General features: G+C 42.0%; 1 protein-coding gene across 3 annotated transcripts in view; it reads left to right on the top strand.

Annotated features, from left to right (window-relative positions):
• The first annotated feature begins 3001 nt into the window (after positions 1–3001).
• The window catches only part of cttnbp2 (cortactin binding protein 2), a 69140-nt gene continuing 49285 nt past the window's right edge, over positions 3002–22856 (top strand). Inside the window, exons 1-2 of one of the 3 annotated variants that reach the window (XR_010912192.1) lie at positions 3002–3478; positions 8444–8551. Coding sequence is in view for 2 of the 3 variants with exons in the window: in XM_067492936.1 (XP_067349037.1) it covers positions 3350–3478; positions 8444–8551 (237 nt within the window). In the remaining variant the exon portion in view is untranslated. Of the gene's footprint in view, positions 3479–3636; positions 3659–8443; positions 8552–22856 lie in introns of those variants that run through there. The other 2 variants (XM_067492936.1, XM_067492937.1) reach the window with 2 other exon arrangements.

The raw sequence follows: 22856 nt of genomic DNA, 5'->3' as shown, positions 1-22856 counted from the left end.
TACAGTATATTTAAAATAATGATGCATTTATATGTTCACGTTGCAGCTGGTAAAGATGGAGCTTTTTGTAACAACCTTATATACTGTTTTGAGGATCATATGTTTTTGATCGTTTCAAATACTTTACGTACTGCTGTGCAGCCTTTGAATTTTAAACTGGGTATCAGTAAAGTATTACTATAATGCATTTTGCATTAGTAGCCTGATTGTGAAAAGCACTAAAGTTATCAAATAAATGTAGCAACGTAAAAGTATAATCCCAATTCCAAAAAAGTTGGGAAGATGTGAAAATTCCAAACCTCAAATCTTGATGGCAAAAAATTGGAACATTGGCAACAAAAGGCTGGAAAAGTAATTGTCGCAAATCAAAAACAAGTTGAGGAGCATTTGACAACTAATTAGGTTAATTGACAGCAGGTCAGTAACAGCTCCCAACCTTTTTGGAATTAGAGTTGCACAATATGTGAGAAGTCACAATAAAAAAGTCAGAAAAAGACGTTGAAATATTTCAAAACTGTACTTACTGTACGTACGGACCTTCAGTAAATGTACTTTCCATCACTGGAGGCTTCACGGGGTGGATAAAAACCAGGTCACTATATTGTGACTCGGACAAAGTAAACATGCTGACAAAATGTGAGAAAAAGTGTCTAATGATGGAAATATGTGATGTGGGCTGAGTAGTAAAGGAAAAAATGACATTGTTTTCCAAAGTTTTCACCAAATCTTGCGTGAGGTCCCAAAACAAGACTTCTGTACTTTGTCTGTGGATCTCAACCCTTACACCCCTTATTCCCCACTGCAGACAATGATGAAACCTGTGGAGTTATATGCGTTGCAGTTTGAAGTGGCCTTTCTTTCCATGTTTTAATATCTATTCAGTGTCATGAGTCTCTTTTTAAAACTGCAATTTTGCACAAAGGTTTGAGAGTCACAGTGAGAAATCAATGGAGAAACTGCAGTCAGAGACGACTGCATTCAGTGAAACGGCATCTAACTTTTCCCATCACTGCTGCGCTGTTTTTCTCCTTGAATGTCTGAGGAGATTGTGTTGAACAAAACAGTAAACTATAAGAGATAATATCTCCCCTGAAGGTCACAGCCAACTTCACGTGAGTAAAGGAGCCTTCTGTGATCACTGGCTAATGACGAGCTGCCGTTCAAAGGGCCGAGGGATTATCTCCACACGGGAGCTACGGCTTCGTCGATCTGTCTCTGATTTACACACAAGTCTGGGATTTGATAGATGACGAGACAGTGGGAGAAAAACAAGATCTGTGAAGGAAATCGGGAAGTCACATCTGAGATTTCCCCTGCGGATAAGCAAAAACCAAGTGACAGCCCCCTGCAGACAGGATTTAAGTGTGTCAACGAAAAAAGGTGAGCTGTGAAGAGTTTTGTGTATTTGTGTATCTGCTTTATGTCATTTCACGTCTATATTACTACAAACAGCTTTTGTTGGTTGAAATTTCAGATAGAAGACGTCAGACAAACAGCTTTTTCCTCATTCTGACAACTGTGTTTCCAATTCTGTCCAGTTGTGAAACATCTTCCTGAGTGTAAGGGTTTCACAGACAAAAAGTAATTTGTTTAGGATTTTTTTAAAAATCATTTATTTCGTAAGAAATATAAACCCCACTTTTCCTCTCACATGCACAGCAAACAAAATTACACATCCCTCAAGTCAACACACAGCCAAGTCCCCTTTGCGACCAGTGGATCTCGATCGTGCAATGTTTGACCTAAATAGAGACATAATAACCTCAATCTGGACGACCAGGCTGGATCAGCGTCAGTTAATCCTAAATGCCACATCTGGGAGCCGAGAGGACCCCTATCCGCGCTCTGCTCTTCTGGATAAACAGACTCGGAGCCGAGAGATTTTAACTCTGAGCATCGACTCCTGTGAGATTAACACCCGGCATTTAGGTTTTAGTTTATAGATGCTCCAGCGGTGTCAGCGGATGTTACAAAGAGACATCTTGTTGATGGTTGTTTGAGCATCGTTTGCCTGTGAAGGCCAACACTAGAGCAGGATAATGAAAAAAGGACGAACAACACTGCACAACATGTATTTGTGTAAATGTGCTGCAACAATGGGAGCTTTCACACACCACAGCTACAAGAGTGGGATGAGTGGCATCAACCCTTCTAGACAAACATCTCAAGTGCATGGGTGTTTTCTTCTTCTCCACTTAGAAATGAGAGATAAGCCAGTGAAACAGGAATCAACTAGACCACAGCAGATCACTGATACTTTGTCAAAGTGCAGATGAGGAAAAGCTGGGAGCCTCTTGAACAAACATGCTCACCCTGATAGGACTTTTACTGACACTGGGACGTTACACTGCTGCTCGTAGGTGCAACTTTGAGCCACTTGAGAACTGTTCTGCTACTCAGTGCTTCTACTTCGCTACATTTCAACAGGAAATGACTGCACTTTTAACTAGAGCACTGTTACAGCTATTTTAACACTTTTGCACATATGATAAGATATTAGAAAATATAATGCACTCTTAAAGATTTGACTACATCACAGTTAGTAGCTGTGATAGTTGGCCCCACCAGCAGCACAATCCTGCAAACAGCAAAATTATACTGACATAATATTTCATATACACTATGTAATTGGCAAAAAGTCGTGCAGGCTGAACACTTTTATTTTGAAGTAGAATGTGCTAATGCTTACTGCACTTATTGTCATTTTTTTTGAGTAAATCTTTAAAGGAGTATTCTAATGTGGAGCTGCTGTAAGTGAAGTTCTGTCCAGTATAATTGTTAATGCAGTAGTTTAGATTATAAATGCAATTTATTACCAACAAATTACTTTTAAAGCTACATCTGTTTAGTTTGTGATTTACAAAATAAAAGCTGTGAAATTAGGGGATTTATCTTTCAGGATGCTGACATGCGTGAATAAAAAAAAAAATCCATATCTTAAACCGATTTATTTATTTTGTGCTTTTATTGGCGCACCGGGCCTTGGAGGTCGCCGGACGGCACTTTGGAGGCAGCACACTGGCTGATTTCACCGCCACAAAGGCCAACAAATGCTGTTGTCAGTCATCCTGCCAGGACGCACCTCCTCTCCAGTTGGGAGCGCACCGGGGCTTCGCATCTGGATCTACGCGTCGCTCGGTCCACGCCTACAAGACCGCCTGCTTCCCCCCGCTGCAGGCAGCTGCGCACACTCGCCTGTGGTCTTTTTCCACAGCGGAGACCTGTCGTCCTCCACTCTCTTTCTCTTTCTCTTCCCTTGTGCGGCTCCGTTAAGTTGGGTCAAATCTCGTCTCTCTTTCCCTTCGATGGCCGTGCGTAGCGTGATTTGCGTTCAGCAGCGCGATAGTTAATGAGTGCCGGATGCGCGCTCACTCCAGCAGACCGCTACAGTACGAAGATGGCGTCGGAGGGAGCCAGCGGAGAGCAGCCTCCTCCGGTACAAACAGTGGCGACCGCCGTGCTGGGAAGTGTCGACACGGTAAGACACCCGGGGGCGGGGTTCCGTGAAAGCTGTATACGCGCGTGTGCTTGTGAGAGAGTGTGTGTTTTGCCGGTGAGGCTTTGAGGTCGACGCGGTGAAAAGCGGGAGAAATGCGGTGCGCATCTATTTCGCGTCGGCTCGTGAAGCAACAGCGGTGGAGCCTCGCGACAGTGTCTGGTCAAAAACAGTTTTTTTTTTTTCAAATTATTTTTGAAGGTATCGGGGGGTGAATAATCACGAATTACCTATTTTGGGCACCAGCACAGGCCGAATTGCGTGTTTTCGTAGATTTCTGCGGGCCCCTTTGTTCGCCTGTGTCGGCTACTTTAAACATTTACCCGCAGTTGTAACCTCATTCTGCGCACGAGACGAGGCTGTTGCGTGTCTGACTGCACAGGCTGCGTCTCATAGACATGACGGCAAGTGGGACAGTCTGACTCCAGAAGATCGACCTCAGCTGCTAAGGCAGAAAACATCCGATTTTAAAGACGCTTGCGTGGCCCGTGGAGCTGATCGGGGCATCATTACATTTGTTTTCAGTCAGTCCAATATTAGTCCTCGCAGGCTTCCATAGATTGTAGCAGCTCACCTTACACAGCTGGGGGTCTTTCAACAGGTTCTCTCAAGATAAAGCAGGTCTTTAAGACTGGTTACCTGTATGATGGCATACACCTACAGTACATGTGATTTCTGATGTGTGCACTCTCTCAGGTTTCAACATATGTGTCAGGGCAGTGGCTAGCCCCCCCCCCACCTTGGAAGTCCGGGTCCGCCAGGGACCGGGTACTGCATTATTGAGCTTACCCTTTTGCAACGTCTCCAGTAACCTATAAGAAGCACTTGTTTAGAGAGGTAGGCTAGTTGTAGCCACAGTTCCAGAGGTGTGGGTGGGTGTTAGCGTGGGTGTTGAGGTGGGGGTTTGTTTGAGAGGTGGGAGAAGAGGTGTGGGGATGGATGGATGGATGGGGGGGCAGAGGCCGGCGGTGCGGTGGTGTAGGAGCAGGGGGGTGCAGGCCCTGTTCACTAGACACCTTTCTAATTTGGTCTTATTTTCAGTGACTCAGCTGGCATAGCTGGGAGTACCGTATCAGCCCCCCCCCACCTTTTCTGAGCGCGCTCAGAATTGCCTTTCGGCTACTTTACATTTAGTGTTGAGGTGAACAGGTGCTTCACAGACATGGGAGCCGGGCTGCCGGCTCAGCTCGCCTGTCGCTCTGCCAGCACACTCTTCCATCCCTGAGTTCCAGCCAACGAAAGTGGACTCGTGCCACTATGACCTACCCCTACCCCTCTCCCACCACCACCACCACCATGCCTGCCGTGGTTAAATAAAGCACTTTGCTCTTTCCTCACCCCTGTCAGACTTTCTATTGTTGGCCCGAGTGGGGGAAGAGTCTTGTTTGTGAGGACTCTGTGGTTTCACAGAGGTTTAACAGCATCCGAAAATAGCATTTTTAATATGTAATTACATCCAGCAATTAAGTATCGTTCACAATGTACTGTGCATAGTCTTGAAAAGGGACAAATCTTATTCGTCGTCAACCCTCTTGTCTGTTCTCTGGTGTTCCTTTGTACAAAACAAACAGGATTTCTCTTTAAAACTGAAATACCAGCTTAGCCCCGTCTTCAAACCCGGACTATTGTGTAATAGACTCCTGAGAGTGGTCATCAGCAGTTATGTGGGATGTGTTGCCATGTTGGAGCAATGCCATTAACACCAGTGGATGTAATGTCATCGCTTCTCCTTCCTGACAACAACATTTTTCTGTGCTCTGATACGGGGAGTTCAAATTCCCCTGTAAACAAGTTGGAGAGAGGATTAAGTATTATATTTTTGCAATCTATTAAAGGCCTGCTGCACCCAAGGTGCAGCATAAAATTTGTAAGTCGCCATTAGTTATGCCACTACAGTTTTGGATTTTCTTTTGTGGGTTTCTGCCTCCATATTAATGCAGTGGTGGTGAATGGGGTGTAGTAGGAGACGCCGTCTCAATTAGGTGCATTAGATTTTGATTTGATTGATAACTTTGAATGCAGTTGAAAAATCTGTTTATAGAAAAAATTTGACATTTTCATCTTGGTAACATTCTATCACAGAAGGACTCAGTTTTCACCTTACAATTAGTTCCACCCACTGATGTATACAGTTACTTTAAATATGTGGGTTAAAGAACAACACGTTGGTACTGTGTATTATCAGGTACACAGAGTACTTTTGCCAGTTTTCCCTTGTCAGTATTTACCTTTTGATATGTCAAATATTCATATCTTCATTGTTGGACACCACAAAAATATATATATATTTTGTGGTAATTTAGTTTACTCACCCTTTTAATTGATTGTTGCCCCCCCCCTTCACCGTTTAGCTTGATGCCTTGGTTACTAATTGTAACCCTGTTTACAGGCTGTCATATCACACAGTTTAGTTCTCGCACTAATGGGACATGGATCTGTGAGAGTGCCAATAAAACACAGTGGAGGAGCTTTCACAAAGCGGTCAGGTCCCTCGTGGCTCAGACTGAAATCACACAGGCATTAATAAGTGGACCAGGACTTACGGTGAGCCTGCGGATGCTGGCCGGGATGCTCGAGGCCTCAGCGCACGGCTCATGGCTTGTGGAACAAATTAGCGTTTGCCTCTCTCACCTGCTCACTGTGCTGAAATGCCAGAAAGAAAATGCCCTCCTCCCACCCTCTTGCCTCAACTCCCCTCACCCTTCTCCTGAGGCCTCATGACAGAACAGCGTGGCTCAGGACTACTGTCCATCAAGGTTCTCTGCCTCTTCAGATTCATGAGAGTGGTTAAAAATGCTGCCGGGAAAAAGTGGGCTCTGTGATCGATTGGAAGTCTCAGTGCAAATAAATCCATCCCTAGGAATCTGTCCTGTTTTAATTTTTCCATCAGAATAAAAATGTGCTTTGACTAAACTTAAAACATGTGATTGATGCTACAGCTTCCAGCCCTTTGTTCTGAAAAAATGGGGCCCATATTTGAGTGGGCAGGTACAAAATGTCCTTTGTTAAAATCGGATTTCTTTAGAAAAATGTTAAGCGTTCACCAGCTGTCTCGAGAGGTTTTCTGGCTAAACAAGGACATTTCTAAAGAACGGCTTACAATGGAGAGTGTTGGGCTGTTTATACATATGGATTTATTACCATTCATCACTTTAAGCTTGAACTTTTCCCCTTTTGCGGTGAAATAAACAATGTCACCAGATTGTGTAAAGGATGCATAAAAGGCAGCAGCTCTTTTAAAAGCACAGGCCAGTCTGTTCAAAGTCACGCTGTGGATGAGGGACCCCTCGAGACCTTTCGGGACTCCTTGATGAAATGGAACAATCTTGGCTGAGGTTTTGATGTTGGCTTGTAAATCAAGTGTAAATAGCCGGCTGCCAAGTGAAGCCCAGAATGAGCAGGTAGCACCACAGCTCTACACTTTCCCGTTTGCCTCTTAGGTTTATTAGGGTCTTATTGAACACACAGCTTCCTTTGGCCTAGTTGCTGTGAAGTTGCATCATTAAAAAAAAGAACAGTGCCAATAACTTCAGTCATTTTCCTAACACTGGTTTTACGTTGAATGAGCACAGTGCCCTTTGAGGCCCTTAATACAACAATTTGATTCTTTGCGTCGGAATGTTGATCAACCAGAAAGATGTTCAGGAAACGCAGGTGTACACTGTGAAAACTATTTGCCAACTCCAGTTGAATACACGGTTTCTAGTTCTGCAGTAACTTACCAAACGCAAACTATGCCTTCTTATGAACAGACTAGACGGAGGTATTTAACCCACAGCCGTTTTGCTTTATATAAGTAGGCCGCCAAACGCTTTTAATTGACATGAGGGGAAGCATGAAGTCGTCTGGTCACTCCCAATTACTGTCATCCCCACCCGTTAGCCCTGTGGTAGCTGCTGACCAAAAAGGTGCCTAATGACCTGGCTAAATGTAATTACGCCATAATGGCTGTGGGCTAGGATGGGGCATCTAGCCTAATTTGAAGGCCGTCTTTAATAAGAGCTGGTGGAGTCTGGAGGTAAATGGTGCATTTGTCGTGTAAGCTCTTTCCTGCTGGTGGAATTTGACAAGAAGCAAGGAAATTGTGGGATGGAGGATTAACTTACAACTCACAAGAAACGTCTTTATTATAATTTGGTTACTGTTCAAAGCTCAGATGTCAGACACCCAAAATGGCTTAAAGTGAATTCTAAAAAGGGCTTCACAGTCTGACATTGTGTTTCAAAGTGAAACATCTTTAAACAGACACTTTTTTTATTGACACCAACCAAATTTCTTCATAACTGTTGAGTGATTTTAAAAAATGCCCCCCTCACAATGGACCAAACTTCAATAAGCATGCGGCATTAGACTTACTGATGGTTTAGCACTGAAAACCTTCAAGTTTTACATTTTGTTCTTTGTTTTGTTGGAGCAGCAGTGGTTCAGGAATTACAGTGGTCATCAGGCGATCTGAAGGTTTCCAGTTTTAATCCAGCCTTTATACATTTTTATTCACTGATACTGATATTATGTCAACAGAAAACATTAAATTGTGGTAACCAAATGTGTTTTTTATGCTGTAAAACTCCTTTAAGAGAGAAAGTCAAGGTATATCTACCGCAATCAAAACCATTTCAATAATATTTATCTCAATACTTATCCTAAGGATGGATGCTAATAAGTTGGCTCAACAATCATTTCATCCCTCATTATTTCATCCCTCATGTAAAGCCTCCAACAGTCCATCCTGATTTTACAAAAACCGCAGAAATTTCCCACCATCAGTTAAACTGGAAAGTGTTTTAATAAAGGATGTATTAATAGGCATGCAAAACCTGTATTAGTGCTAATGACCTGAACATTGTTTAAGATGGAAATTGCATTAATATTTAAGGTTCAGTATCCAGCCCTGACTTGAGAATAGATTGTATGACTCTCATTTGTTGTTTCTGGCCTGTGTTGCAGAAATGTGAGTTCAACATGGATAACCTGAGCAAGCCAGAGCTGCTTACCCTGCTGAGTATCATGGAGGGCGAGCTGGAGGCCCGAGACCTGGTCATAGAGGCCCTGAGGGTGAGTCCAGCCAGCATGCATGCACATGTGCGCGCACACACACAAACTCCTGTGCTGTTGCCTTTGTGCAACACCCTGAGATGCTATGATTAGCTTTAATTGTGACCCAGAACTGAGAATTGGTATCACTTGGTTCAATGAATGAGCAGTGGTCAGAAATCTGTGGCTTTATTCAACAAATGTGCTGAACACTTGTGTGACCACGATGAAAGACTCCGCTCCACAGAGCCCACTGTTGCTTTTCTTTTCTTTGTAATTACCCGCTGATAAGCAGCGTCTCTAATTGCCTTTGTTGAATGGGAGCTGACTGAGTAACCAGTTAGCACTTTGTTTCCTGCCAGAAGGCAGTGTGATCAACTCCCAACGTCCACCCAGCACCACCTGCTTTACTAGCAGCAACAAAGACATGACTGAAGTTGCTTTTGTTCCGTAGTGAAAACTGACAACCAATTAGGAAGGTGCCACCTGAGTGAAAGGTCAAGTTGTTATTTTCTGTGGCAGTGAGAATGCTCAGGACTGTCACTAGTGAATTGTGCATATTGTAAGGATGGTGAATTAGTGCTGTGTATGAGTGGTATGGATTTCTCTCTGTTATCTGTGCTTTTCTGTGCTATAGGATTTGTGATGGAGGACGAAAAAATAATATTCAGTGAGAACTAACAAAGTGTATCGTATGACAGCCACTTGAGCGGGAAGCCTCCTTTTGCACACACGAGAACTTGGATACCAGCTATGCTACAAGATGCTAGCGCACTTTCTTTTTTTGTTGTTGTTCACTATGGCCTAAAATCAACAATCGGTATGATGCACAGACCCATGATCATTATGTAATCACTTTGGAACCAGGCAGCTTTTCTAGCTTCTAATCTTTCGCAAGCAACATTGGTAGTGATGCTTGTCAAATGGTGTCAAAAGATTTCCCAGTGGTAACAAATGGCAGACCAGTACATGTGCAATCTGACAAACAAGAACTATAGTCTGCTCTGTGCCGCATAGTCTTCCCTTATTTTATCAGTGTGAAATAAAGATTACTGTACTGTTACTTGCTGGTGTCCTGTCTTATCCTTGTGTTGGCGGTAGGAATGCCGAAATGGTTCTATACAAATCCTTGCTGGTCCTCTTCCCTCTGCAGCTCTGTATTTAGGTCACCTCAGTTGGTCCAAGCTCTAATTTACTGCTGACCTCACAATGTCGTTGTGTAAAAAAAAAAAAAGGGTGTTCTTATTAAATGTTGCAGTATTGCATTGTTGACAGGTCTTTAGTCACTTGCTTTGTTGCAATCACAACCCTACACTTGTTGTCGTGAATCAAACTGTGATGTGTTTTTTGGGGGGGGGTTTGTGGTAGCCTTCCACAACTGCCTGGGTTGCTGCTGGGATTTCCAGTGTCTGCAAGCTTGACATCAGATCATCAGCGTCGCCCTAAAATGTTCTTTTTAATTGTTTTGCAGTCTGCTTCCTCTTTTTTTTTTTTTTTTTTTTTCCCCATTCAGATCCACCTGCCCTGCTTCTCCCGCCGTCTCCCTTTCTTTAAATTTAGGACAGTCTGTGTACCTGTGTCACCTCGTCTTTGTCTCTTTGTGTACCTGGTTTTCCTATTCCACCCTCACTTCCCACATGGCTTCATGTTGGCATTAAGAGTCCCTGAAGGCCCTATCCCCACTGTGAATGGATATCCTATCCAGGTTGCAATGAAATAACCTCTTTCTCTCAGCTGCTCTCACAGCTCTCAGAAAGCATAACGAGCCTGTTTGTTCCTTTGCAGATAAACCCTGTCCCAGAGAGAGGGAGTGGGTGACAGAGGCTGACAGGAGGAGGAACAGGGATTTAAAAGGGGCGAGATTTATAAAAAGAAAAAAAAGAGGAGAACAAAAAAGAAAAGAGTGGTAGGCCAGCATTGTCAGTTCAAATCAGAGTGAAAGCGATGAAGGGCGGGTGAGATGCAGAGAGGAAAAAGTGGGAAAATGGAGACTTGATATCGTCCCGGACAAAGCAGGAGTGTGTGACAGAGAGGATTAAGTCAACTCCATAACCCAAATAGCCTGAAGAAAAAGCATCAACTGGCCACGAGCTGCAGGCGTATTAATGTTACAGTACAGTGCTGTCCCTTTTTAAAAAAAAAAAAAAAAAAAAAAAAAAAATCAAACCACAAATCAAGCTAATCAGCCTAATTAGTTAGCATCTCCAAAAACGCTGCACAGTGGCACAGTCACAGAGCTAAACAGCGACCTGAGCTCTCATCCCTGGCAGTTGTATTTCAAATCCTCTATCTGCATACTCCTGATTCCCCAACTGCACCACTTTACTGCTTGCATGCCAAAAGCTTGGACCAAACTTCCGTGGCTTGGCGTGACTGCACCGATTGTTTGGGTGTTATTAAAAGGCTTTGGTGCTTCGGATTAATTGGCGTGTGGCTAAAGCTGGATGAGCTGCTGTATCAAGTTCCATCCTGGAGTTAAAAAAAAAAAAAAAAAAAAAAAAATGCTGTAAGCAGATTAACCAAATAACAGCGATATCACTTGATCAGTGTGGTCGATAGTTACACAAGTCACCCATTCTTCTGTGCCGAGGGCTTTTTAGGAGATTTTGGAGACTGCATGTTTTCTCTGTTCTCAGAGCAGAAAACAAACTGTTTTATTTGTATCAATAATTCACAGGTCAATTTGCAAAATGATGCGGCTGCTTTTGCTGTAAAACGGTATGTATTTTGCTTATGCCCAGTGGTAATTTCCTCAATAACACAATCAAAGACACCATGTTTAAGGCCTTTTCAGTGTGGATCCTGTTCGCATATAGTAGTAAAGAGTCTCAAGGTCATTTTAAAAAAAGAGGTTTAAGTCCATGACATGTCAAGCTTAAGTTTTGACATAACCTCAAAGCTGAAAGCTGAACTCAAATGTATCAAAAGGTAAAATATGCCACAAAGCCACATCGGACTCCAGTTCCCACTGGACTTGGCATTAAGAGTTATTTTGTTGAATATTAAAAGATATCACCTGATACAGGCATAAAATTGAATCCGTGGGAATAAGGCAGTAACATCACCGGCCGTTCGTTTTGAAATTTCAACGCACAGTCAAGCTGATACACACACTGAATGGTTGGAGAGTTTGGTAAATGGTTTCTAACTGATAGGCAGTTATGTTCTGTGAGCTTTTAGCCTCAGTCAGTGAGAGCGATTGTACAGATGGAGTCATCCAGATTGGACGTCTGTGCTTTTGTGAAAATTGCTCCGATGGGGATGATTTCACTGGCAGGCCTTGATCGGTGGAAGGCAAATGAAAAAGCAGCCAGGAAAAATTAGCTGTTGACAAGCTTCTAGATGAGTGCTAAGCTGTTCACATACTGACACGAAGGAGCAGGCAGCTTCTTGCCTCGCTTGAAAAGCTTGCAGGTGTGTCTATATTAAGCAAGTACTTTACATTGTCAGATCTCACTAGAAAGTTATTTTAGTACATTTACAGATTACATTTTATTATCTTTACCAGTGCACGACAGTGTTTATTCTCACTTTTCTTATTCAATTTCTGGTAGCAAAGGACTTAACGTATTGGAACAGCCAAGTTAATGGGAAGAAATCTGGATTTCAGCTGTTGTTTAATGATATTCACAACTATATGGATTACACAACATAGAACATTGCACCTTTTTGGATCTGGTGTACTGGATTAACAGGTGTTTTTAGCCAGGTGTGTCCTTTGGGATTGGTTGTTGAAACAGTAAATGGTTCTAAATGAGTACACTTGGTCTTAGCCTTGAGTTTTACCAGTGATGGCGCTTTTAATCAACATGGAAACCAAAAAAAACCAAAAACATCCCTTTTGAATCAGAAAAGCAGGAAAATCACCCAGTTGCACAAACATTGGGCTTAATGACGTTACACAAAACATGCACAGAACAGGTCAGCTGAGGACAGCAGCTGATGGTGGAGGCATTGTGAGAGCTGTAAAAAAAGAGAAATCCACATTCTAAACTTGCATTATGAGCAGAAATCTAGAGACAACACCATCAGGTGTAAACCCCTCATCACTGCGCACTGAAAATTTGTGCCATCAATGATGTTTTTTCTATCATTCACAGGGACGGGCATGCTGGGGCTTCTTTAGTGCATTAATGGTTAAATTCAGCTCAATATGAAGCAGAGAAACTTTCAGTTTTCACTGTATTAGTTATAACAATAACTGCTAGGGATGGAGGGACCTTTCCCATGTTACCTGATAAACAATTTGCTTTGTCTGTTACTATGAATAAGCACATTTCTTAATGGGACTGGAAGGTAAAACCCATGGATGGCAGTGTTTAGGCATCCAGATGGGGAAGCCAGTGTTTCTGCCCGTTACCATCCGGTCTCATTCGGACTGGCTTCTTTGAGAGGTCATGTGATCTACCATATGACGAAGAAAAGCCCATGGAGCTGCTGTCAGCACTCAGACATGCTTAACACAACACAACACAACACATGCCCCCAGCCATCAGACTTTCTCCATTGTCACATTATCTCTGACCATCTAGCTATTTAAGGCATCCTCTGTTGCTGGGCTTTTCCATCTCCCGCCTCCCATTGTCTTTGGTGTCTTGTGTACCCTCGCTCTGTGATTTTCCCCGGGTCACTTTGTTGCCATCTCTGTTTTTATCTCCTTGGATAGATGCTGTAGCAGCTCATTACTCATCATTACGGTCTTTGCTGAGGCCTCCCGACTTCCACACAAATCTTTTGAATTTTTCTCTCTCTGGCTGTGTCTGTCTTGTCTTTGGGTTGCACAGTTGATCCGAAAGGTTTTAAAAATCACAGTGAACTCCCTCAGCCACAAGACAGTGACGCGTTAAAAAGCTTCCCTAACGAGTTCAAGCACGTGCTGTGCAAAACCTGGGACCCTGCTAGGTTTTACTCAAGCCAAACAAAACGCTGAGCGATATAATCACCCCCGCCACCTGACCCATCTTTCTGGGAGGCTGTGTAGGAATTGGAAAAATATTTTTTCTGAATATGCTGGCATGGTAATTTGCCAAGTCAGTCATTATTTTTAAAATGTGTGAACTGATAAGTTGACCCAAATGCTACGTAAATATCAGTATTTCTCTGCATTTTGTGCGTAAAAACCTGTGCGTGTCATTTTTTTTTTTTTTTTTTTTTTCTTTTGCCATAGTGCAAATTCACGTCCACACATCTGGGTTTAACTCTCTCTCTCCAGATACACCCAAGCCAATCCCGCATCCTGCTCTGATCCGTCGGCTGCCTAGCAACCAGACCCCCAACCTGGACCCTCCTTCAAAAGCTCCCAGGCTCATGTTTCACTGCCACCCACTGACATGCCACTTAGGAATGAGGCTAAAACCTGTCAATCTTTACTCTCTATCACTGCCAACAACCCCCTGTGTCAGGGAAAGTGGTACCACCCATTATTGTACGTCTCTGGAGAGCCCGTTTCTTATGACAGTCTATTTTTCTTTTTTTCTTTTTTTGGTTTTGAAATGCTGTCAGTCCTACACTCCCGGGGGGGTTGGACTGTCTCAGAGTTGAAAGAGCATGTCTGAGAGAGTGTATGCATGTATAATGCATGTGGGACTGAGGATTATTTATTTATAAATCTGTTTTGATTAGACATTTATTTTATAAATGTCACAATATTTTCCCAAGATGACTTCTTCAAATTCCTTTTTTGAAATGAAATATATTTGGCATTTTTGCTCCAGTATTTAAAGTTTAACCTATTCTCAAATACGGCATAAGTTTCTGTTTGAATATGACCACAGTGTTCATACAGTGTGTGAAGATTCTCCCTCCTGCATGTTCCAAAAAAATGTTGTTGTTCCTCTGCATTTGTGAAAACGCATTTCCAGAAAAGTTTGGACATTGGGTCAAAGGCAAATAAAAACAATTCAGTAAATTATAATGATTTAAAACCAAGGCTTAAATTGTTAAGCAAAGAAAACATATCAAATGTTGAAACTGAGAAATTTCATGATGAGTCAAAATGTTTTCAGTAAATGTTAGGTCTGCACTACAGGCTGCTCATTTTAACACCTGGACTCTTTTACTATGGAGTCATGCTATCGTAATTTGCACTGTTGTAATTCCCTAAAAGCGATTTCATCTGGACTTGCAGCAGATGCAGTTCCTCGAAAACCTCCCAAAGATGAAGTTGGGTTCAGTGAAGGAAGCTGCATGTCTGGATACTGTTTATGTACAGTTCCCTGTTAGCATGCAGTTTTAACTTGCATTTGTGGATGCAGCAACTGTGTTCAGTGACGGTGCTTCTCAGAGGTGCTCCTGAGCCCGTGGAGTCTTAATGCAGTGCTGCCCAAAGGCTTGGAGATGACACTTAAGTATTGGTCTTTGGTCTTGCATAGACATTTCTCTGGAGTGAGGAACCTTGCCCCATCCTTACTTCTGAAGGACTCGGCTCCTCTAGTAAGCTTTTTGTTTTTTCCCCAACAGTCATGATCCTGACCTGTTACCAATGAATTGTTCAAAATAAGTTTCAAATGATGTACATATCATTGCATTCTTTTTTTTTTAAATTAACATTTTACAGTGTCTCGACTTTTCTTTTTTAATTTACAATGATTAGGACGGCACAGAAAACGCAGTGATTGTAACTGTGAGAAGTGTTTTGGCTGTCTGGTAAGCCATCAATCTGTCTCTTGTCTCACTGGGACATGAAGCAGCATGCAGCTTATGTGGTTTTCTGACTACTCTGTAAAGGTGTGTGCTTACAGAAAAACGTTGTTGTTTTTTTGTAAACCTCTGGATTTGGAGCTGCGACAACTAGTTGCAGTTACTTGTCAAGCTAAATGCCTTTTTAATTTTTATTTGTATTTATTTTTTGTCCTTTCGACTTATCCCGTGAGTTCAGGGTCTGTGGATGATTGTCCGCATTTTGATTTGGCACACTTTTTTACGGCCGATGCCCTTCCTGTTGCAGCCCCCTCCCCAATTTCTGCCAGGGTTGGGACCGGCATTGACCGGCTAGGGATGGGCATGGCCTGTTGGGGGTTCAGTGTCTTGCCCGGAGCACTTCGGTTGAGAATCCCTGCTCTAAATGATGATCACTACACTCGAAATGTAATTAATTTAATTGAATTATGAATAGCAAGCTGATTTCCATGATTTCATGGGATTATTAGCATTGTATTATGTCTGTTGTATTTATATTTTGACTTCGTGTATGTTCTTGTTTTCCCAGTTGGTCTTTATGTGACATAATTGTTTAACACACTGTCTACGTAGCAATTTGGTTGTCAATTCAAATTTATTGTCTTAGGTTAACTGTGAAATGAAGCAATTGGTGAAGTGCTCAGGAAGTAGGTCATAGCCACCATCCCTCTTTTTTTCCTCTTAGTCCTTTCTGGCTATCTCACTTTCAACACCCCTCCCCTTCTTTTTTCTTTTCTTTCTTTACAGGCAACCTCCCTTCTCTGCCCTCAACCTTTCCATGAGGATCTAACGAGGCTGTTTAGTGAATGATCTTATCTAAAGAGCCTCCGTGTGCTTTGAGCGTCTTTTAACACGGGTGGGCCCATTTGGAGTCGAACCCCCAACCCTGTTGCCTGTTTATGTGCGACGTTCTTGTGAAGTCAGTCACTTGACTGCGTGTGTTGGTCAGTCCAAAAAAAAAAAAAAATCAAATGAGGAATGGAGTTTCAGTTTTTTCTGGCAGCTCATTTCTTTCAGTCAACATTCACAGTGCCGTTAGTTACTCACTGTTTTTGAGAATGCTCAAAAATCCTTTTTTTTTTTTGTGTGTGTGTGTGTGTCTCCTTTTTAAGAATGCGAAATGAAGAAATATGGCAAATCACAGTTGAGAAGCTGGAAAACATGGGGTATTTTAAAGGACTTTGTGTCTGCAAGACTAGTTCTCTAGGTGACTGGTTTAATGTGCAACATGACAACACACAAAGCAACAGTGTGACACAGTCTGGTACATAACGGTTGTTCAAGATTGCTCTAAAGTGCTATATCCAGACAAGACACGAACACCAAGGTACTTTGTCAATGAACTAATACATGGATTTATTTATTTGCCTCTGCGCTGGCCATTGTGTTATCGGGTCTGTCCTCCCACTTGGAGCATTTTCATGAATGTGATACTCAGGAACGACTTGAGGGGAATTTCTTTAAATTTGGCACAGACGCTAACTTGGGCTTGAGGATGAACTGATTAGCTGTTTGTGTTCAGACACCTGGAGGGAATTTCATTTTGTCTAACACAAACCTCTATTTGGAATAAGAGTCTTGACAAACTCCAACTTAACTGGATAGACGCCCTGTCGAGCGTCTCTGCAGGTTGTTTTTTCTGTCAGTTGAAGCAGAGTAGAAGGAGCATATTCTTCGTTGTGACATACACTCAGTGGGCACTTTATTGGGTACACCTAGAGTAGCTAAACATAACTAGTCCTTGTGGTTTTTACAGGTGTGCTGATCCAACCGTGTGTCACTTTTGAGGCTGCTTGAAGTGCACTGCATTATACAGAATGGTTTTAATATGTTTATTGTCATTGAATGAGGTGAACGAAACACCTGTCGGTGTAATACTGAACATTAACAACAAAATAGAGGGTGGATTCATTGAAGGACTCTTTTAATTAATGGCAACAGGAAGTATCAGTAACAGGATGGATATGTCTTTGGTGATATCGATACACAGTCACAGACACAATGACAACTTAATAAACGTACACATCGAGTACATGAACATTTTTGTTTGCAATGCATCAGCCTACTTTCTCTGTTACTCTTTCATCCATTTTCACTCTTTCACACGAACACACACATAAAGTGCTTTTGAAGTGTGTGTGTGCCTCTCCCTCACTCTCTCACACACCATTTGATAGAATGTGGGTGTTCAGCTGAAGCAGACTGGGAGCAGCAGCTGTGCGTCAGGTTACCATCGAGAGAGAGCTAGAGAGACCGTAACACTAAAAACATAAGAGATCCCATTGTTTAGTCCCCCCTACAATCTTTTCAGTGCTATTCTCCTTTGTTCTTCTTCATCTCTATACATAAAATAATATTTGTTGTATTCTGTCTGGCCTATTCAGCGTCACCTCTCCTGCTGCTGATGACGTAGCCGGAGGGAACAAAAGCGGAGCGTGGGAGTTTTTCTGCTTCAGCAGGAGGATGAGAAGCTCCAACAGAACACAGCAGACACAACTTTACTGCTATTAGCTGTGCTGGGCAATGAAAACATCCTAATCACAAAATGACACCCATTTAGACACTATGTGTTATGAGGGGAATAATGGGTGGTTTTATTACTTCAGGTTTATTAATATTGGAATAAAGCTGCTGCTTTTACTTCTTATTACAGTTGCACTAATGTGCCACTATTTGTTTGAAACTGATTCTTTGATGATCAGTTTAAGCTGCTTTTATTCCTCAGCCGACAGTGAATGAAGACCTGGTCCTTCATTTCCGCTCCACATTTTGTTCCTTTGTGCTTACAAGTGTTGTTCTTTCAATTGGTTTATAATGTAAAACATCTGGTGTCAGCAGAGCCTTGGAAATAGAAAAGGAAGAAAGCCCTGCAAAAGGTCTTTAAGGTCTCTCAGCCTACAGCTGTTTTCACATTGCTTAAAATGTTCAGGCTCGTCCCTGCTGAAGTACCCTTGAGGAAAACGCTAACCCACCCACCTGCTGCAGAGAGTCTTCTCCCGGCTGCTCTCAGTACAGTCTTAACACCTGAAGTACTGTAGATTTACTGGATGTGTGTCACGGTGAGGTTTGCCAAGAAGCGGATTCCTCGAGCTACTGTGTGAGATGGTGACAGAAAGATGGCGGCCGAGTCCCAACGTGTGTGAAATGAAGGGAGGAGGTGTGTGAAAAGAGGCAGTGAGTGGCGAGGAAAGAAGCACTGTAATCTAAATGTCAGAAAAGTGAGACTTTACAAAATGGAGGCCAAGATGTTGTTGATGTGGGATTGTGTAACACAGATGGTACCAACAATATAAAGTGGTACATAGTGTAGTAGTATGTTATGGGGACTGTTATTGAAGCAGACTAAAGTATCTTTTGGATGAAGTTCTGTATTTGTACCATCTTTCATTGTCTCCAGAGCAAAAAGGTCTGCTGACTTTGGTAATGCTCTGATTTAATAATTTATTTTCTGTAACGCTGCCAAGAATGACATACATTACCGCATTTGTTTTTTTTTAATCTAAAATAGCTCAACAGCTATGGGATGTATTATGAAATTTCGGTGAAGTAATTATTACCACCTCCAGGAGGAATTGCAGTAACATAATCAAATCAAACTTTACGTTTGTTCAATATGTTGGTTTCCATGAAAGCCCATTTCTGCCAGTACCAGTCATAAACAAATCGTGGCCATGGCAAAAAAAATTAATTTAAACTTCAAACGTTTGTTTTTTTTTTAAATCATGTGATGCTAGATGTTAGGTTACACACAGTTTTGTTTTTCTTATTTTGCTATTCAGACAGAAGATGCTATAATATAAAAATATAAATGACCAATAAAACGTTTTGGTAAATGTTTTTCAATTTCAATTAATATAAAGGTGCCTAATGGGGAAAATAATCAATAAAATAATCCATTAATTGAAAGAATAATCTACCAAAAATAATTGTTAGGTGCAGCCCTAAATTATAATACATGTTACAATACTTTATGTGGTTTCCTTGGTACTGTTCTTCACTTTTTTTTTTTTGTTTGTTTTGTTTTATACCACGAAATTGGAGATACTACATCAAAAAATGGGGAATAAGTAAAACAAATGGTTAAAATTGCACAATTTGAAGCGTATTGAGCTTTGTTTTAATCATTATCCAGTCCTGAGGTGGCAGAGTGTGGGATTTTAGTTGAGTCAGTGTGGGAATAAGGGCCTCTACCTCCTTTTCCGTTTCAGCCATTAATCGATTACGCCTCCCTACAGCAAGACTTACTGTCTCCCTGTTGGCTTCACAGTAATGCATTGTAGCGAAAGCAATTAAATTTACAAGCATTCAGCAGCTAGTACAGCACTCCATCTGCTTTTTTTTTTTTTTTTTATATGCCATTTCTCTCCATGGTAACAGCCCTAACAAACACTCTGCCCTGTTCTGTTCAGGGTGAACCAGAGTGCCTTGCCCTGGGTGGGGACGGGGGGTCGTGGTTGATGTGGGTGAGGAAAGTGCTGTTGTGGGACTTGTGAGTTTCAACACAGTTACTTCTTTGTCTAATGTGGAGTTCCTGAGCAACACTGGTGTCTCTGTTCTCACGCTTGACAGCAATTCCTAAGTCAAATCAGCAGAAAAATGGGAATTCTGTTTGGGGAAACAGTGGGTCATACCTGTCGTAAGTCAGGATTTAACTTCTTGGTTTTATTTTAGGTGTATTCATTAAAGTACAGTTGTATCCAGGCTTATAGTCCATCCAGCTAACGTCCCTAATTAGTTCCACCTCCCTAGATGAACACATATTAATCAGCACAGTCAGCCAGTGTGGTGGTTTGCTGGAATGAGAACCTGCAGACTCTGCGGCCTTAATGGCACCAGGCTGAGAGTAACTGTTTGAGAAAGTGCCAGCTCTTCTCTGTACAACCGGCACAGATTAGAAGGCGTACCTGCTGCTTCGACCCGGCCGCTGTGCCAGCGACCCCCTGTGTCACACCATTGCCGGTTCTCACCTCGCCAACCGAGCCGCAGAGTCGGACCAGACGGTGCCAGATTTGGCTTGGTTGCCCAGGTCCTGGCAGCAGACTCGGGATGGAGCACGGTGTGAGTGAACCTCCATCCTACAGAAAACCTAATTTATAATAATGACCTGTAAATAGTTTAACTTTTTGGATAAAAGAAATTGTGGACACATTAAATGCCAAATGTTTAATACTGGTGGGGAAAAAAAGGCTGTTTTAAATGGAACTGCTGGCATCAGCAGTCAGGCCACAATATAGAAACATCTAGTACTTTATATAATTAAATGAGTGGTACAATGATATGGCCTTTTTAACCAACAGTAAAATTAATTCTGAAACATTTGTGTGAATTTACTGTTTGTTTTGTCTGTATACAAATAAACTAAGAAATTTATATTTTAAAGGCAATTTTGCACTATTTAAATGTCCTGACTGCAAAACAAGTGACTGATAAATTAAAGAATTATTGCAGACACACACACACACACACACACACACACACACACACACACACACACACACACACTGCCTTCCAATTTTTTTTATTTGAACTCAAAGCAATTTAATTATCAAATCCAGGTTGTATAATATATTTCTTCATCAAGCTGAGTGCTGCCGAGAACATTAAAACCAGTATATGGTAAAGCAGACTCCTTTTTAACTGCTCCATTTACACCACAAGCCTTCATTGCTGGGGCTGGTTTCATTCTGCCCTTTCCAAGCTGCTTCAGTTCAGCTCTGTGAGATGTTGATTTTAACAGTGCCAGGAGGCACCACGTCATTACTGCATGGTTTCTTTATGGGGAGCTCTGGTATGAACATTAGAGCGTTTGTGCAGGGAGGAGGCACTACAGAGGAATTAGGGGAGCGTTTCCAGCACACTTTGAGTCACCAAGGATTGTCTTCTGCTTATATCTTCCACTATTTCTAGCTATATGAGGAGCAGTTTGATTTTCATTGTGCAAAGTGAAGACGTTTTGGCCATTCACCACAGGTGCCGGGCTCAAGATGGGTTTAGGTTGAAAGATGTGGTTATGACCATAGGTTATGTGTTGATTGTTGAGATCAGGAAGAGGGGGATTTGATGACACAACATACTTTATTCATATAACATGCATTACATCATGTATTAATGTTATAGTATAGTTTTAGAATGTTTTCTGTAATGTTTTGAGCTTGGTTCAAATTTATGCACATTTTTAAGGTTCATGTTGCTGCTGAAATCTACTGCATTATATTGAGAGGTGTTTCTATTTTTTAGTCCACTATAGTGTGTCTTAAGGCTGGATAATGCTTCTTCGTGGACACCCCGTAAACATTTACTTGGCAGCACAGGGAGTTGTGGGTAATCGTAGGTTGCTGAATCTAGCAGATACAATTACAACAACTATGCCTGTTTTCCTCCTCCATTCAAGACTTTGGTGTAGTGACATAAATTTTTGCTTTGTTCTACTTTTTCCAGCATAATGTGCATGTCGTTGCATTTGTACCAAAAAGTAGAATTCTGCCTATGGGCACACAAACTGCTTTGTTTACGAGCGTCGGATGTGCACGTCACCAGAAATGAATGCTACGCCTATGTGAGATTTACATTTACATTTACATTTAGTCATTTAGCAGATGCTTTTATCCAAAGCGACTTACAAGTGAGGTACAAGGCAGCAAAAATCTAAGTCAAGGAGAAAACATCAAAGCAAAGTCCTGAAAAGTGTTCACAGATCACGAGATGCAAGTGCGAGAAAGAGCAGAAAGGGTTTTTTTTTTTTTTTTAAGAGATTTAAGTGCATAGGAAGACGCGGAAGAGTTCAGTTTTCAGCAGTTTTTTGAATATTGGGAGAGAGTCAGCTGAGCGTGCAGCGTTTGGTAGCTCGTTCCACCATCGTGGGATCATTGCGCTAAACAGTTTTGCTTGGTGTCTTTTGTGCGGTGCTGGGACCACCAGACATCGTTCGTTGGCAGACCGCAGCGGGAGGGAAGGATTGTAGACTTGAATTAGTGAGTTGAGGTAAGTGGGAGCTGTCGAGTTAACCAGCCTGTGAGCAAGAGACAGAGCTTTGAACCTGATGCGAGCAGCTACAGGAAGCCAGTGTAGAGATCTAAAAAGTGGTGTGACATGGGTCTTTTTTGGCTGATTACAAATGAGGCGAGTTGCTGCATTTTGGATCATCTGCAAGGGTTTGATTGTTGATACTGGTAACCCCATCAACAAAGCGTTGATGTGACCAGTGCCTGTACAATGAGTTGGGTTGTATATTCCGTGATGTAGGGTCTGATCTTCCTGATGTTGTAGAGAGCAAATCTGCTCTAGAGACTGAGGAGATGTGGTCCTTGAAGCTCAGTTGGTCGATGTACTGTAATCTTGCGTGTGACCACTTTTGCGGTCCTGAACAGTTTCTGCAGCAGCTTTTAGTCCCCTCTAAAGTAGTAGAAAGTGAACTTTTAATTCTTTCGCACAGAAAGTATGTAAGGAAGAGTGCGAACAGTAACACTGCTATTGTCTATGTATATGCATTGGTAAAAAGCAAGTAGACTGCAGCTCTTAGACATCATGAAAAAGTAGCTAAGTTGTACTGACTATACTTTTTGACTTTATGTACACACTTCCTGCGAATACAGAGAATAAAATCATCTGTTTACAATCGCCCTACATCAAAACTGCATTTTGTAAGTGT

This window comes from Channa argus, chromosome 23 (genome assembly GCF_033026475.1).
Source record: "Channa argus isolate prfri chromosome 23, Channa argus male v1.0, whole genome shotgun sequence".
In the NCBI taxonomy this organism is placed as follows: domain Eukaryota; kingdom Metazoa; phylum Chordata; class Actinopteri; order Anabantiformes; family Channidae; genus Channa; species Channa argus.
This window is presented reverse-complemented; position numbering and strand designations above follow the sequence as displayed.